The sequence below is a fragment of the Leptinotarsa decemlineata genome, unplaced genomic scaffold (genome assembly GCF_025532065.1).
Source record: "Leptinotarsa decemlineata unplaced genomic scaffold, Ldec_3_MD MMD2_tig00001719_RagTag_RagTag, whole genome shotgun sequence".
NCBI lineage: Eukaryota > Metazoa > Arthropoda > Insecta > Coleoptera > Chrysomelidae > Leptinotarsa > Leptinotarsa decemlineata.
In genome coordinates this window covers 2,431,484-2,450,277 of record NW_027412569.1, presented here as the reverse complement: position 1 = coordinate 2,450,277, position 18,794 = coordinate 2,431,484, and the positions used below count along the sequence as shown (strand labels likewise).

General features: G+C 35.9%; 2 protein-coding genes across 10 annotated transcripts in view; one reads left to right on the top strand and one right to left on the bottom strand.

Annotated features, from left to right (window-relative positions):
• The window catches only part of tadr (torn and diminished rhabdomeres), a 30,046-nt gene extending 22,279 nt beyond the window's left edge, over positions 1-7,767 (top strand). For 2 of the 5 annotated variants that reach the window (XM_074176304.1, XM_074176309.1), the window contains 5 exons: positions 921-1,112; positions 1,167-1,342; positions 1,543-1,696; positions 2,912-3,097; positions 7,411-7,767. In XM_074176304.1, the coding sequence (XP_074032405.1) occupies positions 921-1,112; positions 1,167-1,342; positions 1,543-1,696; positions 2,912-3,097; positions 7,411-7,574 (872 nt within the window). In that variant the 3' untranslated portion in view covers positions 7,575-7,767. The remainder of the gene's footprint in view (positions 1-920; positions 1,113-1,166; positions 1,343-1,542; positions 1,697-2,911; positions 3,098-7,410) is intronic. The other 3 variants (XM_074176307.1, XM_074176305.1, XM_074176308.1) reach the window with 3 other exon arrangements.
• Positions 7,768-8,778: 1,011 nt separating this feature from the next.
• LOC111501879 (dual oxidase maturation factor 1) overlaps positions 8,779-18,794 on the bottom strand; it is a 127,322-nt gene continuing 117,306 nt past the window's right edge. For all 5 annotated transcript variants that reach the window (XM_074176300.1, XM_074176303.1, XM_074176302.1 and 2 more), the window contains exons 8-9: positions 12,931-13,140; positions 8,779-9,071 (exon numbers count right to left, since the gene is read on the bottom strand). In XM_074176300.1, coding sequence (XP_074032401.1) covers positions 9,026-9,071; positions 12,931-13,140 — 256 coding nt within the window. In that variant the 3' untranslated portion in view covers positions 8,779-9,025. The remainder of the gene's footprint in view (positions 9,072-12,930; positions 13,141-18,794) is intronic.

The window sequence follows — 18,794 nt, the reverse complement described above, 5'->3', positions numbered from 1 at the left end:
TAATGTCAGAGATAACCCATATCCGGAATCAATGCGTTATTATACTTGACATTCTTTGTTCAACTCAGTACTCAGTGATACTAATGAACCTCCCAAGCAGCCGTTCAAAAAGTGAAGCACCATAATCATCACTCAACATATTATATCATCACTAGTCTGATTTCTTGGAAGGGGAAGAAGCTGCTTCAGCAAAGGAGGGCGTTGAAAGCAGTTTCACTGGAACTGCTGAATACCTTAACTGAAGAACAAATTTCATTCTTCTGGCTGAATCTACCAGGATTGGTGCATCATCCAAAGCGTCACCAGACAATTGTAAGTCTGAAAAGCCTACTTTGCAGCTACTGTCGTTTAAGTCAGTGTATTCAGAGAGTTGAACTGTTGAAAGACAGTATGGCATCTTAGTTTAGAAGTTAATGGAACAGCAGAGCTGCTGTGCCTACTCCGTCATGCACCAAACAAGGTTTTGAGTGTTCGCCATCTAACCTAGAAAACATTCATCAAATAAAGTAACAGAAAGTCAATAAACTCTTCGTCAGATTCATCAACCCACTCAGTTCGCACCTAACCTAACCACAATCATAGTTTTCTCATTAAAAATGTAGTCAACTCTTAGCATTGAACGGTTCGAAAAATCTGCAGATACAAAGATGTTTCTTCTTTGAACAAACAGAAGCACAAATACAGACCTTTCAATTCCAATATGTGAATACCCAGATGTCAAATATCACACTGCAGCATCAGATCTGTTGCCAATAGCATACAGTTGAATATTAGGCAAGAAACTCCAAACTCACTATTTTCATTTATCGCTATTACCATTACGATGATTTTGTAGTGACATCGATTGCGTGTAACTCATTTATTTTTGTGAAGCTAGATTCTTGTTGGGTGTTCTTTATTTCCCAATAACTTTTTTCTAGTTCACAACACCAACATTCAGTACAGTAAGCTGGGTCAAAATCCCGTGAAACCCTCCATTTCTATTCAGCATATATCAGCTCTGAAGGAGAAGGTGAAGTCTTGGTTCACACCCAAGCCCCAGTACATCCATAGAGTGAGCTCTCCCAGCCACACCACGCGTAAGTTAGTGAGCTCTAAAAACAAGAGAGTTGGTGAGATCCACGAACTTTTCGGTTATATGAGAGTGAGTGGCTTTTTTATTTCAGAAGAAAGAGAATGTCTGCTGATGGACGATTACAACAATAAATCGATTAATATCGATCTAGCTGAAGACAGTGTCTCTGAAAACGGTGATGATTTGGTTATTTGCAGCGAAGATGAGGACTCTGGCAGTTCGACTGATATAGATTTAGTTGTTGAAGAATATAAGGAGGGGCTTAAGGTAAGACTGTTGATTAGTTGGGAAAATGCTTACCGTCACATCTGGAGTAATTTTTGATGATACTGAGTGAACACATTATTAGTTTTATTATTGAAATATCTTTGGGAGAAAAGATCAACCAACTTCGAGACTTAACATTTCGGAAAAGTAATTTACTATTCGTTATTTATTATGTCAGAACGCATCTGTTATTTTTTCAGGTAGCGACTGTTGGAAAATTTCATGAAAATCGAAGATCAACGAGACTGACTTCTACAGTGGCATCCTTGTGTTTGATTTTGGTTGTAGGATCCTCTGTTGCAATGGCATTGTATGTAATGAGGATCATCAATATATTATGGCCTAGTATTTTAGGTGAGTAAATCCAATGATTTCTAATTTCGCTAAGAAATTTCGGTTTCAGTAGTTTGAAGACCATTTTGTAAAATGGGATTGTTGATACCAAAGAGATAACTTCTTAATGGTTGAATGGTTGAACCACTCATTATTGTCTCAAACAAATTATTTCAACATATTGTTGCAATCTGAAATTCTATTGCGAAGCATCACGCACAACGCACACGCACACTGGGAGACATCTCCTTTATATTGGCAGGTGTTGGCCAAGATTCGCTGAACACACACTCTCTTATTGACGATAACTCCGGACACTCGCTTAAGACATGCCTGACAGTTTCATCTTTCTGTTCAAACATCCTGCATAGAGGTGTGTTCACTAGCCCCACAATATGGAGGTGTTTCCTTAGTTGACAGTGGCCAGTCAGAAATCCTACTGTTAAGCGTAGGTTTTTCCTGGTCATTGCCAGACAGTTTTTCGGTGCCAGCTTCACATGGTCGCCCAGGGTGATCATGGCAATATTGCATCTTTTGATTTCATCCCATGTCTTTAAGGATTGAGCACTCCTGTCGTGCCCTTTAACCCACTTCAGCTCTCTCAAATGCATATTGAATATTGAAGAAATTCTTTCAATGTATTATGCACTGGTACAATCCCACCTAAGATGCTAGAACACACTCAGAAAACTTGAAACGATTTTCAATCTAGACACATGACCACGCTCGTTCACTCTTTTCAAATATACAAAGAAGTCTACAAAGCTCCCATGTTACACATGATGACACGAAAACCACTTAATCTAACTCGCCATTCTACGAAAACATAAATCCATGGGACAAAGAACTATACGAACAATATTTGTCAAACATTCACCAACTACTCTCATAGAGAACATAAGGAAATTGTATTTCAAAAGAAAACTGGTCACTCGATAATAACCAATCTTTTATGAGCTAGAAGGAAACTACCAACTTCTTCATTTTTTTTTGTATAATAATCAGTAGCAGACTTCAGATAACTGTCGTTACTGGGTATAGGACACCTCCTGTATAATGGATATGGCTGACATATTCTAATTCTTATCAAGGAACAATAGCTACTTCTTAACATATATCAGACTTTTTCTGATTTGGCCGTTACAGTTACCCGAAGAGTTGATAACTGCCAAATCCATAACCCACCACCCACTTTTGAAAAATAATCGTTGATAAAAATGTTCAATTCACTTTCAGGTTTGGTATCAGCAACTCTTATTATAACAGTATTACCACAAAACTCTTCAGACAAATCAAGAGCGTCATTTCTGCCGTCTATTATTTTTCCACTGTTCAATGTCATATCTATAGGAATGAACATTATACTTGCCTCTACAGTTCTGCTGGATATTTGGCAAGGCATAGTGTTCTGGACTCTAGCAGGTAAAAAAAACCTGAATTTATATCTATGACTGTGATGTACTGAATAGAATTCGAATCAGTTTTTGTAGAAAAAAAATCCATATGATGAAATATGTTCTTCTATTCACCAGCTCTCGCACCCCTACGAACAACAACCCTCAGAAGTCGAAACTTGTGGGTGCTAAGGATTAACGAGGTCTTACCTTTTAACGTGTGATTACTAACAAGTTGATACGTATCAGTAATATATATGATAAAATAAATGAATACATTGCACCTACCCTAAAATTTGATCACACCAACATACAGAACTGATGTTTAGCTATTCATTAATTATCAAAGACAGGACTCCATCTATTGAAGTACCAATAGAATGATTATAATGCTGCTCCACGAAGCAACTTTATTCTTCACAGTTATATTTTCTTGGGTTTTCTGTTTTTTTTGTACTCACTTATATGTTCATTTCATATTCGCTGAATTACTCTTAACCAGATGAAAATTCTGTATAATGTTCAACGAGGCAAACCATTTTTGGAGTAATGAATACATACAGAAAATAATAATAGCATGCATAAATGAATATAGTAACGCAGTGGTGCTTGCCATTGAGGTTTTTTCATGCACTCACATCTTCTTTCTTGAATACATCTTCAAGATACTCATAAAACTTCTTCATATTCATAAAAAAAGAAGGAAAGCAATTATTTCCAGAATAGATTGGAGCTGAAGAGGCACGTCTCTTATTCCGAAACACTGGATATACATCATTGAGGATGAATGCTTTCTATGTGAGTGCTTTTATATACTATATTGTGTAGCAATCCTGTTATTGGATAGAAAAAAGTGATTTTGTATAATTCAGTGTTTCGAAAGCATTTTTTCTTTTGTGTGATTCAATCATCATATGAAAGTAGTTGTTTCGAGAGGTTTTTTTCTTCCAGTTTGTGTCTGGAAGTTACGTTTATCTGAAGAGTTTATTCGAGAATTTATTGTTCTCTTCCTTTCTTTTGAAAATTTCCAGAATCGTAGAATATTTCATAACTTCTGTAACTGTAGAGTAGGGAGGGTGAGTGTAGGCCCACAGCACTTAGGCCACATGTGACCCATTGTTCATCCTCCAGAGGAGTTGTCCTCCTAGGTCATCGTCCATCCTGTCCTTTCCAGGAAGGTGGACAGGTCACTAGGAAACTTCTTTTTTATATTGGCAGGTGTAGGCCAAGACTCGCCGAACACACACTCTTTCATTGACGATAACTCCGTACACTCGCATAGGACATGTCTGACAGTTTCATCATCCTGTTCACACATCCTGCATAGAGGTGTGTCTACTAGCCCCTTAATATGGAGGTGTTTCGTCAGTTGACAGTAGTCAGTCAGAAATCCTACTGTCGAGCGTATGTTTTTCCTAGTCACCGCCAGATATTACTTCGTCGCCAGCTTCCCAGGGTCGCCCAGGGTGATCCTGGCAAAATTGCATTCTTTGATTTCATCCCATCTCTTTAGGGATTGAGCATAGGTGTAAGGTTCGCAGTTGTCAAAGTCATCAGACCGTAGGTGCCACTGGTTCCTAAAATTCTTAGTCCAGCCGCTTCCTTGGCTAAAGAGTCAGCAATGCGATTACCTATACTCCTGTCGTGTCCTTCAACCTACCTCAGGATAATGTTATTATCTGCCGACGTGTTGGTTGAACCTTGGTGGCACTTTGCTACTAGCTCTGAGGTAACACATTGTCTGTTCAAGGCTAAGAGGGCTTGTCTGCTATCAGTGCAGATTGAGATACCAGCCAGTTCTATTTGAACCACCCTGGTAGTTTTTCCATTTCCTATTCGATCCTTAGGCTTAGTGATCTGCAGTACACTCCACATCCTGAGCCTTCTTCGGTTTTTGAGTCGTCTGTATATATGCGTATTGCATTTGTAGCATCTGACTCTGTGTTCTGTTTTATTTGTATTTTGTAGGGTTTATTGAACACAAACCTGGGTTCAATTGCATCACTGGTTGCCTGCAGCAGAGGTTGCGCAATGAGCGCTTCTCATCATAGGCTCAGCCTCAATTGACCCATTCCCACTTCAAGGTTTACACCAACCGTGCGCAATCGTAACACGGCCATTAACGCAACTTCCTCAACGTACAGGTCCAGAGGGGTCAGACCAGATTTCGTAACTTTCTAACGCATTAGTAACGCTTGAGAAAGTTATTGTATAGCGAAACACATGTCGCGGTTTTTATAAAAGTCTTTGAAATCGTCACAAAGGTGTTTGAAAAATATGGAAGTCAGTATATTCGGCCGATTGTCACATTGATTCAGTTCATCAACTTATTTGGTTCAGGCTGATTTTAGAGAATCCGAAGCAAATTCTACTCAAATGCAATATTCAGTAAACTCACAACTCAAACATCGAAAATATATAATACAAATCCCTCATTTTGCTACAAGCATTTATTGGTCATTTCAAGTGCTTCAGTTTGACATAATCGTTTTCTAGTGCAATATTTTGTGCTCACTGGACGCGTGAAGAATTTTCCGTCAATGAGTCCTAGAAAACAAGTATCTGGAGATGTTAAGTCTAATGAACAAGAAAGCAATAGGTAGGAGTCTTCATTGGTCGACTTGAAACATTCTTTCTAGAATTCTTCCGAAGCTACCTATATATTATGAGGTAACCTCCTGATACTAAATATTGTTCTGAATTCAAATTTACTCATTTAAAATAATGGCACTTGCGACAAAGTTGATTTGACGCTCTTTATCTAAAGAGCTAAAAAAGCTATACACTTCAAAAAATATATATCAGGAGTATTAATTTTTTCCGTAGAGGAATGATTATTCAAAGCAAAATAATGAATTTAATGTCAATTTAAAATATGTTCAATATAGGATAAATGAAATAACCGGTTTTGGTTTGTTTAGACTGTTATGGTCTAACGCAACAGTTACCATTTTCAAGTAACTCTAACAAACCAAAACCAGGTCATAACAAATAATACTTAGTAGAAATTAGACAAAAGTAATTTTCTTCATACTATATTCAATATGAATTTCTACAAAATAAACAAGTCATCAATCAAGCAAGTTAAATTATGTTTATTGAAAACCGAATTCTTGGTATTCTTGTTGAATACTCTTCGTGAGTAAAACAATAGCAAAATCAATACTCGTGACCGCTCTGGATTGAATGATTCCGTACAGTACGTCTTGTGTTTGTAAATCTTTTGTTGGAAAAATCCTCACTTGTTCACATTGTAGTGAATGTTCAAGAGGTAGCGAAAACTTATGTGAATTTCTGGAACTTCATCTAGCTTTTCCTAATATGACTAATAACCAGTCCGTGCAAAGCTTATTGTTAAATCATCTGAAAATAGAATTTTTAACAGACTGTATTGCCAAACATGCGCCAAACTAACTGACTGTTATCAGGAAACAAGTATAGCTGAGGCACCAGTCAATCTAATAATAACACTGATGATCTTCAAACAAGACTCAACCTCTGACGGAAGCAAGAAACTCTTTGGAATAAATGAACATTTCAATCTAGCAAATCACTATTATAATATCCATGCAGTAATTGTTCACTGTGGTTCTGGCGTTGAATTTGGTCATTATTACGCCTTGGTCAAAGACGAAACGGACTGGTTTAAGTTTGACGATAGTCGTGTCACGAAGTGTTCTGGCGACACATTGAATCTATCGGAGCCTCTGGAGACACCCTACATTTTGTTTTATAAGAGAGTGGACATTGGTAGATCAAGATATTCAGATGATGTGGTGCTGCAGGTTTCTCCGGGTTTTCCTGCAGCTGAAAAAGCAAATGCGCCACTGGAATCAACGAAGTCGCTCTGGTGCCCAATTAATTTTTATTGTTGTTTTTATTTTTATCGTTGTACTATGTTCATTTAACATATGTTCAATCACAAAATTGATAAAAGTAAAATGTTGGGAAATTCTTCACCAAATTCACCTAATCATCAAAAAAAAATTTGGTGTTATAACTGTTTCAAAATGATTGCAATGAATAGTTATCATTGATACGTCATACGAAAATTTCAAAGCATAGAATCAGGTAACTTTTCATTACTTCTGGGATTTGTACATAAAAACATCATCTTCAGATAAAATTTTGAAAAAACGTTTGAATATGTACTAAAAATCGTCATTATATACGTAAACCTTCTGAATGAATTCATATCTCGATTGAAAAATGAATTCAAAGAGTGTTGAATGTACAGGGTGCTCCATTTGAAATAAGAGAGTTGCTGCTGACTTCCGAAATAATCGGAGGTGAAAAAATGAATATCTTTAGATATCTCATGCATATTTGTTCAATTTGCAGGACTTCTTTTATTTTGGAGATGTGATTGCTGTACCTGTGACGGTCTAATAAGAGATGCCAAAGAGCAAGATCGAATAAATATAATCCAAAATTCAGGAATAGAATACTCCCCAGAGTACAACCACAAAGAGAACATTGTAGACACCGTCTACATAACCAGATGACACAACGACTTCATGGATGACGAAACGTTGGTTACAGATTCCGAGGAAGATATTTAACAACGAGTGTCTGGGCACTAATGAGCATGAATCAAATGTGATGTATTATACAACGTAGATTGAATTTTGAAAGTTTAATGAATTGATGCGGAATGTCTATATCTATCTTTATGAAATAAATTTGCTTTATTTTTAATTCGAGTTTTATTCGAAACCTTGAGAAATAATGGGGCTGAAGTTTCCAATGCAGGATGCGAGTTAACTGTAAAAACAGTTATGAAAAATTCAGTTTTGTTTTCTCTTATTCTGAAGAAGGAGGCAGATTTTTGTTTCTGAAACATTGAGATAAGTATCTGTATAGTTTGATATTATTATTCATTCATTAATTTTTTATCTAAATTTTTGATTATTGAATAAGCTAGTGGTGAATATAACATTTTTCTCCATGAAAAATATGTTGGATTCACGCAGTGGGTTATAGGATAAATGAAAAAGTTTTTCCTTTCTATACCATTACAATTTTCATGTTTTTTATTGTTTGTTTGTTTGTTCGTTTCAATCACATTTATTACTTGAAGGGGGTCACCCCTTCCTGTTGACCGATTGATCTGATATTTGGTACACACATTTAGTTTTAATGACAAACAAATTCTGTATCATCGTAAATCCAAGATGGCTCCAACTACAAAATGGCGGATTACTTATTTTCTTCACAACTACCTCGATATGGGTATCAAATGACTGATAGAATTGTAGTACACTTTGGAAAAGAGGCAAATTTAAGATGGCCGCAGATACAAAATGGCGAATTACGTATTATTTCACAACTACCTGAATATAAATTTCATTAGTTCGGACTTTCATTGTCTAATATAATATAAAATTATTTGAAATATCGGAAACAACAAATGGACAAATGGACAAATGGAGAAATGGTAAATGTTCACACATAAAAAACGGTTAAAAACTGGTAAGAATAGCTTCCGATTCGGCTGAAATTTTATTAGCTTTTTACTGGACTCAACAATAATACACATGCAAAACATTATTGAAATATTTTCAATATAAATGAGTGTTTACCTTTCTTTGGCACTTAGTATGTTATTATAACTCAACAACTTTCTTGAGAAAAACTCAAGTGTTTTTGAATACCGTAGATCATAAATTTTGCTGTAAATGAAGGTGAATGTAAGATTGAGATTCCACGTTAGCAAAGTTGAGTTTATTTTTTTTGTCATAAATAAATTGAAATTATATCATATTCTACATTATAAATATGGCCATACATATGATTTATCACAATGAAATCACACAATAAGTACATTGCACTATTCGAAACTGATTAAGTTCTACTGATTCCTCCGCTATCTCTATTAGATATGTCTCAAGTTATGCCAAAAAAGGAACCACATGAAATGAAATCTACGACTTCCTTCTTCATCTGGACGGTACTGCTACCACATGGATACTGACTGGAGTTTAACTGAAGGGCTACTGAACCTGAAATCATATAAAAAGCAGGATGATAAAATAAGTGTCTTTGTGAAAAGGAAAAAGCCATTCAACAGAAGTATACAATAGTTTAGGGGAAGAACCCACTACCACTTCAATCATGAGATAGTAATCTTCCACAATTATTAGACAAATTTTTATCAGTAACAAAATGAAAAGGATGGTGCTGAAGAGGCAACTATCTCATTCCGAAACATCAGCTGTCCGCCATTGAGGGTGACAGTGTTTCATGTAAGTGAAGTTTTATTTCTTTCACAAACTATATTGTGTAGGAATCCTGTGAATGATATCTGATTCAAATCCATAACGAATATTGGGATATGAGAAAATACAGAAAATTTTAAAGAAAATTGGTAATAAGAAATTCACAAGAAAAGTATATCAATTGATTTGAAAAGATGTTAATATAATGGACAGAAGATGTGGAGAGAGACATATTCAAAAACAGACCTCAAACAATACTTAGGTACCAAACGAATGGAGGTAATGACTATGTGAACCATTCATTGAAAAATCTAAAACTGGGATGAATTATTCTCAGTAGGAAGAAAAAGGCAATTTTGTAATAAATCCGTACGAAGGATCACCAGGATATATTTTGAACCTGCTGCTATTCAGTCTATAATACCAGCAACATACTTATGAAGGGTAGAGAGCACTTTTTTCAGATGATTCATAACTCTTCAACTCATTTTCACACGAACAGTTAAATGTGACATGAGATATGTTGACTGGAGAATTGAACTCATTCATAACATGATCTGAGAAAAAAATTAAATGTTATTGTATAAGATCTTACGGAAAAGAGAGCATTGAATCATTCGTAAGTATTCATATCAATAACATCCCTGTTGAATAGTAAATGAAGAAAAAATGTCAGTGCATCAAAGAGTTCGAAAATGGAATGTCACACGATTTGAACGATTGATAGGAATGGGCTTGTTTCATGCTATGGAAAACGATACTGATTTGCTTATAGACTGATCGAGTTAGGGGTATATTATACTTATCAAGCCTAATCGGTCGCAAGATCTCTTTATATGTGAAGAAAAAAGAACGATTCGAAAAGCAAGATTTCAAATTGGCCGCGTGTCTGTTGACGAATAAAATTGATCGTATCTAGAGCGGAGTTGCCAAGTGTATTGGTTTTTAATATCCAATCACAAATCTGATGATCCAATTTGACAGTCATTTTTGTTGTTATTGTTGTCAACTCGGTGTGAAAACAACTGTTACAGTTATCCAATCGAAGAACTTTTTTTTGTGAAAGGTTAGTCTCGGCGGCTGCCTATTTTGCTGCATATTCCGTATCATCAATTTACATTCCTAAAAATATTTTTTCAGGTTATTTTTGGATTGAATTTTACCGAGCTAAAATCAAAATCAAATCAAAACTTTCTATCCTTCGATAAAATACAAAGTCTGAAATGAATGTCATATAAATAAAAGGGACCTACTAAATATACCACCTACCGTTTCAATTTTTCATTCTTCATTTCGGTACCAAAGAATTGCAAATTTTTCAATTAAAATTCATCGATCACTTCAAAATCGACTCTTGGTAAGTTGTCGGAGTCAGCTTTAACAAAACTAGGCTCAACATTAATTTCGAAATTATTTTAACAAAAATACGAAATTATGTGTAGAAACCATTAACATTAGAAAGAGCTAATTTTCGCATATACTACAGAGGGCGCTGGCTGACTGGATGACAATATGGCTAATATACCAGAAACTTCGAATTTCTTATTTTTGGTGGCATGAATGCATAATTGATTTATTTTATTAAGGTTCATAAACATTCGAATACCACTTGAAAATACAGCTCGTTAAATTCTATTCAGAATCATATTTAGATATAACTTGTACTCTATCAGTTATCAAGGTAAATATTAGTGTCCATTTTTATGCTTGATTTGTGAATTCGAGCGATCTTATTATTGTATATTTATTTGTTTGCTGGCTTCATTCCTAACAAAAATGAATGAATAATCACAGGAAATTTCAATTGATTGTTCACCTAAAATGGAGTACCCATATCACAATTTATTGGTTTATTCGGCATTAAAAATGTATGTCATATCGGATCCATTCTGCTTGTTTTTGCAACATTGAGTTTCAACTTTTTCCAAGCTGACAGCTGGCGTAGAAACAATTCGTTTTTTAATCAAGTTTAGTTCGTGTGTGTTTTAAAAGTGTTTTAGAGATATATTTGAATATTAATATGGTGCACTCTTGTGCTGATTTCAATTGTGCGGAAAGGCACAAGAAAACAGAAACGGCATTGGTTTATAGACGAGTTTAGGTTTCCAAAAGATAAAATGATGAGGAAAAAAATGGGTGAGAGTATAGAAAAGAAAGAACTACAATCCTTCTACTCTTCCGAGACTTTATAGAAATCGTTTAAAAAGTGACTATAAATGAAAGGGGGACGAAAATATTGAATTTGATGACACAGTTTTTTATTTCAACTTCAAGTATTCTCCACAGAAAGTATTATCTGGAGTTAATACTGTAGCTGAAAGTATGATAGATTTTATTTCATTGAACTTTATCATATGATTAATTGTATTACCTCAGAAGCTTTTGTTGGATCAGTTCGAATACAATCAATTCTGTCTATAATTAACCTCATTCAACCTTCCTCTCAAGTTTTGGAGGATTCAACAGATTACCCAAGCGAGCCTATAATGCTTGAATTTAGTAGCAAAATTAGGAAGAGGTATGTATGTGTGAGTCTTTTTTTTATAATAAATTGCGGCTGTATAGATTGAGGATAGTAGAATAAATTGAATATTTGGAATATTTCTTTAATCCAGTTTGCTATATTTTTTAATTTTCAAAACTGTATGTTATCAAATAATGCATAAAATCATAGTTTAGGTAAATACTTTGTGTACTGATTTTAGATATATCACTTATTTCCAAACATGATTTTTCAAGTACATTTTATTCCATTGGAAAATTTTCCATTAATTCAAACGTTAACGGGTTTCATATACACTTCCATAATTCAATTGATGATTATAAGCTTCGTAAATTTTACGAATCGGCAATGTTGGTTATTCCTATTCTTCCTATTGGTCAATCGAACAAGAAGTGGGAATAGGGCCGTGACGTCACTGCCCTACCACATTCGATTCTCAATAATTAATTACGGAAAAACTACGGTACGGTACAAAGTGCAATGTTTTTCCATTTGAAATTTTTATCAACTAAAAATCATGAAACAAGCCCATTGTCTCATTTCGAGGTATGTTCTCCTTTGATTTCGCAATCAAAACGATCCTTTTTTATTGGTGTTGTCACCTGTGATGGAAGGTGGATCCTCTACGACAAGAGGAGACGTCAGGACAATAGTTGGACAACGATGAATCACCCAGGCACTTTCCAAACACATCAAATAAGACCATGGTTACTGTATGGTGGTCTGCGGCCGGTGTGATTCTGCATTACTTTCCACAACTGGGCCAAACCATCACAACAGTCATACTGTGGAGTAATCGATGAAATATACTACCAATTGCGTCAGCAGCCACCACTGGTCAACAAAAGAGGTCCGATCCTGCTCTACGACAACTCTCGTGCCCACGTTTTTAAAATCACCGTCCGAAAATTGAACGAATTGACCCCTCCTGACCCCTCGTCAACCGACCACCATCTTATCAAGTACTTCGATAACTTTCTCACCGGTAGAACCTTCGCCCAGTCTACAACGGTCTTCGACTTCATCGAATCCCGAATAGTCATTTTCCATGCTGATGCAATGATTCGACTTGCGTTACATTAGATTGATTAGAGTAAGTATTCACTGACATATTACAGTTCAAAGTAAAAGAATATCTACCGTGATCCATCCTTGTGAACTGGTGTCACATCTCTGGAAAACGAAGACCTGATAGATTCTGGCGATGGCGATCTTGAGAATTTATGGTTGTTGTTCTCCTTGTATGGATATCTCCATGGACTGGGTTCCAAATGAAACTGTTGGTTTTTCATCACTTGGGGACTATGTGTAGAATCTGGTTCATCTTGGCAGCTGCTAGAATTCAGTCTTCTGGAAATAAGAAGTATAGAGGTTTGTCAAAAATGTGCAGTTTTTTATTAGAAATAACGAAACTACACCCACAACAGAAATAGCATGTGACATAATATAATATTAATTATAATAATGAGTTTATTCACATTAGAATCTTCACAATTATGGCATGAAAAAACTTTGGGTCATTTGCAAATTAACGGAAAAAACCCATTTAGGACCAAATGGTTGCGCATGGGTCATTGTTTCTTGTCTGCTGTACAGATTTTTTTCCAAAGAAATAATTACATTTATCATTTAAGTAAAACATTAATTTGAAGATTTAAAATAATCACGAAATTTGAAAATATTCTTACAAACACTTACATAGTAGTAACACATATAATTACAGAGAAGAATACAAAAAAAATAGACAGCATTCAGTATTTAATTTTCGACAAGTGAATGTATCTCTTCATCAGTTCGGGGGAGTTTATACGGTGGATGTAGAATTTGTATATATCTGGTAATTAATTGTACATTCTAACGCCAAGGTAAGTATATGATTTTTGTCCTATTTGTTACCTGGCGAGATTTGTTTTCCAACTTCCCCTGATGTATTACGAGTATTGTATGTATGCTCGTTTTCCTGGAGTGTTTGTTTGTTTTTATAAGTATAGCTTAAACACATTGTTTCTTCAAACAAGTCCTTGGAAGAATATGTATATACTTTACTATAAATTATTTTGAGAATTCGTTTTTGTAGAACATCTAATTTTTTCAAGTGTACTCTTGCTACTGAGCCCCAAGACAAAATAGCGTGATTCTGCCAGTGCATGATATTATATTTTGAGGTGAGTAATATCTAATATGTTTTTTTAGAAATTTGAATTTGTAAAACAATGGTCGGATATTTCTTGTGACTTCGTTTATGTGAGTATTCTATCGCATATGTGAATCAATTGTTACTCCTAGGTATTTAATGTCATACTTAGTGTGTATTTGGATTTTTTGAGTGTTTTTAATCACATCTAGTTTATGGTAATATGACAGTTTGCTTCTATAATTGGTAAACAGAACAAAATTGTTATTTACGAAGTTGACTGTGAGTTTTTCATGTTGAAACTAATCAAATATATTGATAGGATCTTTATCTGTTACCTTCTTTAGATCATCCCACGTTTCCGCGGTATATAAAATGGCTGTATCGTCAGCAAAGCTTATTATTTTCCCATTTGTTTCTAATGAGAATATATCGTTGATATATTGGTATTCTCCGGCAGGTAATTTCTCATTGAATGCAAAGCAAATCTAATATAAAAAAGTCGCATGAACTGAAATCTAACCTTGCGAAAAACTAAGTTATATTCGGAACTACCAGATCTGTACAACATATAAGAGCAAAATACAAACAGGAGCTGAAGCCAGCAGATCATGAACAACGCAGTGCTTTCAGCAATTGGAATCTACACATCGGGAAATACTTTCTCAAAATATCACATTTATTCACGAGGCTAATTTCGACTTGAACAATTACGGAAATAAGAAAAATTATCACATCTGGGACAATGAAAATAATAGGCAGATTCACGAAAAGCCAATGCATCCTCATCATAGGACAGTTTGGTGTGGTATCATTGGTCAATATTTTTTCAATAAAGGCAAACAAGCTGTTACAGTAAACGGAGACGATACCGAACGATTATTGGTTTTTTTCATGGGATGAGATAATGGCCATGGATGTAGAGACTATGAGGTTGCAAACAAGATGGTGAGACACCATGTGGACCATGGTGAGACGCCATGTGGAAAGCAAAGCTTACGAAAACAATACCCTAACAATTCAATAACTGATTCAATGAATCTCACCAATAATTCGTGACACAAATGTGTTAATAAGTAATAAAAAATTTCAACTGAAGAATTTTGTGCTGCTGGAGAAGTCGCACTGATCATTTGGCAGATGTATCCAACATATAATTGTACACTGTCTAGCTGAGCACTGCCATAAATAAATTTCAAGTATGCTGTAAAGACAATTTCGCTTTCGATACCAACATCGAAAACCTCTTAAGGAAGACACATTAGATGCGATTCAATGAGTAAAGAAACAGTCCCCGTTGGTAAATGTTCGATGATGATATATTGCTTTCGGGATATAAACTCATTTGAGTTTTATCGTACATTTCTTATGAAATCAAAGCTGAGGATCAACAACAGACTTCCAGTATAAGATATTAATGTGATTTTTTTTCAGGCAATGATGTTAGGGTTGGAAATCACTGTTGGTTATATTATTAGCCTGCTGAATGTCACTTAGTTTGGAAGAATAATAGCAGGTATAATTACGCACACACGCTACATTGTCATATAACTGACCTATTTGGTAACTCATTGTCGATTTTGATTTGTTCCTCACGATTCTTGAAATGATATAGGAACTCTGATGCTGGTGAAAGTTATCAGTTTATGAATATTATTTGTGAGATTTGAATTATTTATTTTCATTTATGAAGTAGAAAACCTTCGATTTATTTTGTTGGAATAACTTGACTATTTTATTCCATATATACTCTGTAATAATAGCATTTCCTGTAACTGGGTACTCCTGTTGGAAATAAATCGCTTTTTTTATGCACAGAAAAATAATAATTTACTCTCAATTACTACATGGGCTGAAAAGTCTCGGGCCTAACACATAGAGGGCGCTAATCTTATTGCATTCACCGACTTTTTAGTTGATACTAACCTTCAAATGGAAGTTGTTGAAGTTCATTCTACTCATAAGTTTGTGGGTTATTGTGCTTAGAGCCACACTACTTTTGTTATTTTCAAAACAATGGATCAAAAACAATTTCGTGTTTTGATTTCACACTGCTTTTCGATTGGAAAAATACCATTCAAAGAAACCAGAAGCGAAGCAATGACTTGAAAAAAGTTTTAAGGATTCCGCTCCATCAGAAACAATAATTGAACGTGGTCGTAGAGACACGTATGATGCAGAACGCAGTGGACACCCAAATCAGGTAGTAACATCAGGAAACGAAGAAAATCCACAAAATCATATTTCATGGGCATTTGAAGGTTAGGTTAGGTCCAAAGTAAATGGGTCTATTCGACCCTCCACCGTAAACCGCAAGGATTTATTCTGGCTCAAACCTATTCACACTCGGCGACATAAACCCAGCTCAACAAATCCGATTAGTTCGTATGATAAATGGTCTTTCAGGTCAGCTCTGCCTAACTCGAAAAACCTGATTCGATCTCCAGCCAGGCAGGCGCATAGTATGTGCTCCGATGTTTCATCATTTTCCAAACAGAGGCGACACACACTGTCTTCCGAAAGTTCAAGGTTTGTTAGACTTCGTAGTTCATCCTTACTGTAGTCCAACAACTGTTTGGTATCAAGCTTCGAAGAGTGAATAAACGCCTTGGAGTGAGCCAATCCTGGAAGATTCTGCCAGGAGTCCATAAATCTTCTTGCCATCCAAGTGTTCAATCTTTGTTCGGCAAAGCCTGAAGCGATGCCAATAGCAGGTTCTGGTCTGATGAAGCTACTTGCAACACTCTCCTTCGCAAGGGAGTCAGCAGCCTCATTGCCTTCCAGGCCAGTATGGCCAGGAATTCAGACCAGAGAATATTTTTATTGACTTGTGTACAAGGTTGGTTTCTTCCAATCTCTCCGCACACAATTCAATAGCGTAAATTTCCACTTGAAATACAGTCGCATAGGTTCTTAGGCAGGTTGATATCTCTATTCTGGGTCTGCGACTAAAAACACCTGCACCAGAACCTGGAGGTGTTTTTGATCCTTCTGTGAACCAACAACTATCTGCTCCTGATATTTCCTTCTCCCGGAGGATCCAGTCATCTCTATTATATTATGAGAAAACTCTGTACGAAGTGGGTGCCGCGCGAGCTCACTGTTAAGCGAAAACAAAAACGTCTTGATGATTCTGAGCAGTTTTTAGCCATGTTCAAAGATAATAAACAGGAATTTTGACGTTGATATGTGACAATGGATGAAACATGGATCCATCACTTCACTCCGGAATCAAAACGATCATCTGATTGGAGATCAACTGGTGAATCTCGTCCAAAGCGCCCGAAAGCGCAGCAATCGACTGGAGCGTTATTGGAGAGTTTGAGGCCGAATTTGCAAAGAAATGACCGCATATGGTGAAGAAAAAATTTTTGATTCATCGATATAATGTACCGTGTCACAAGTCAATCAGAACAATAGCAAAACTATATGAATTGAACTTTGAATTGCTCCCCCATCCATCATATTCACAATATTTGGCCAGCGACTACTGTCTGTTCGCAGACCTCCAAAATATGCTCATCGGTAAGAAATTCCGCTCGAAGGAAAAGGTTATTGCTGAAACTGAGGCCTATTTAAGGCAAAAAATAAATCTTTCTACAAAAGTTGTAGGTATTGACATGTTTTTTTTGTACCTTGGGAGCTGTCTGACTTGTCCATTTAGTCCAAGTCTCCAGAAAACACTGCAGCCTCTTGGGCTTATTGCGTTCATTCTCCCATCTTCTCATGACACCCATTCCATCAGTCTCGTTCCCTGTACTAGTTTGTACAGGTTCCTTGTTGGATGTTCGTCATATTCTTCTGGGCGTAGTTTTGTACGTCCATATATTGCCTGCCTCCTGTGATTCAGTGCCTCACATTCGCATAAGATGTATACAGCTGTTTCTGTCCCTTCGTTGCATAATCTGCAGCTGAGGTCTCCGTTGTACAACCCAATTTTATTCAGGTGTCCTCTAAGCGGACAATGACCGGTTAGTAACCCTGTAATTATTCTGAGCCGATCCCTACTATATTGAAATTGTTCCAGTACTCTGTGTGCTTCTTATTGGTCCATGTCCTAATCTGGTTTCGTACCAATGATTTTGGTACCCCCAGAGCTGGTTCAGGACTATCAGCTTAATTATTACCTGTGATTCCTAAATGCCCTGGCACCCAGTACAAAATAGATTTGTTCCTGTTTGCAAGTTCATTCAGTTCTTCATGGCATTCCCAGACCAGTTTTAATGTCACCTTCGGGTTTGTCAGAGCCCCTAGTGCACTCTTGCTTTCTGTAAAAATATTGATCCGCTCATTTCTTTGAGGTCTCAATTTGATGAGCCTTACACACTGCAAGATAGCATACACTTCCGCCTGAAAGATGGATGTGTATAGTCCTAGCGGGCACGCTGTAGTTTAGATTTATATCCGCTCGGTATATATCCGCCCGTTCCATGTTTGGTCTTTCTTCGCTATTGACATGTTACAGCGGCGCTGAAATTATTGTGTGGCTCTTGATGGACATTGCGTTGATGAATATTGCTAATTTTGAACAAAAAAACTGTTTTCTTTCTTGGGTCCGGGACTTTTCAGCCCATGTGTTATAATAATTTGATTTTCCTGACAGTGTAGACTGTGTTAATGTGTCTATGTGCATTAATTTGCTAATATGTTTATACTTATTAAATTATAAAATATTGATATATAAATTATATTTATTTCATTATATATCGTAATTTTGTATCATTCTATGTATTGATATTCTGAAATGAATATTATTATTATCTATTATTATCTCACTTAGAACATGTTTGAGTGCTTCCATTTTCTATATATTCCCTCTGACGATTTTCAAATGTAACACACGGTATACGTGGAAGAATCTTTCGAAGAA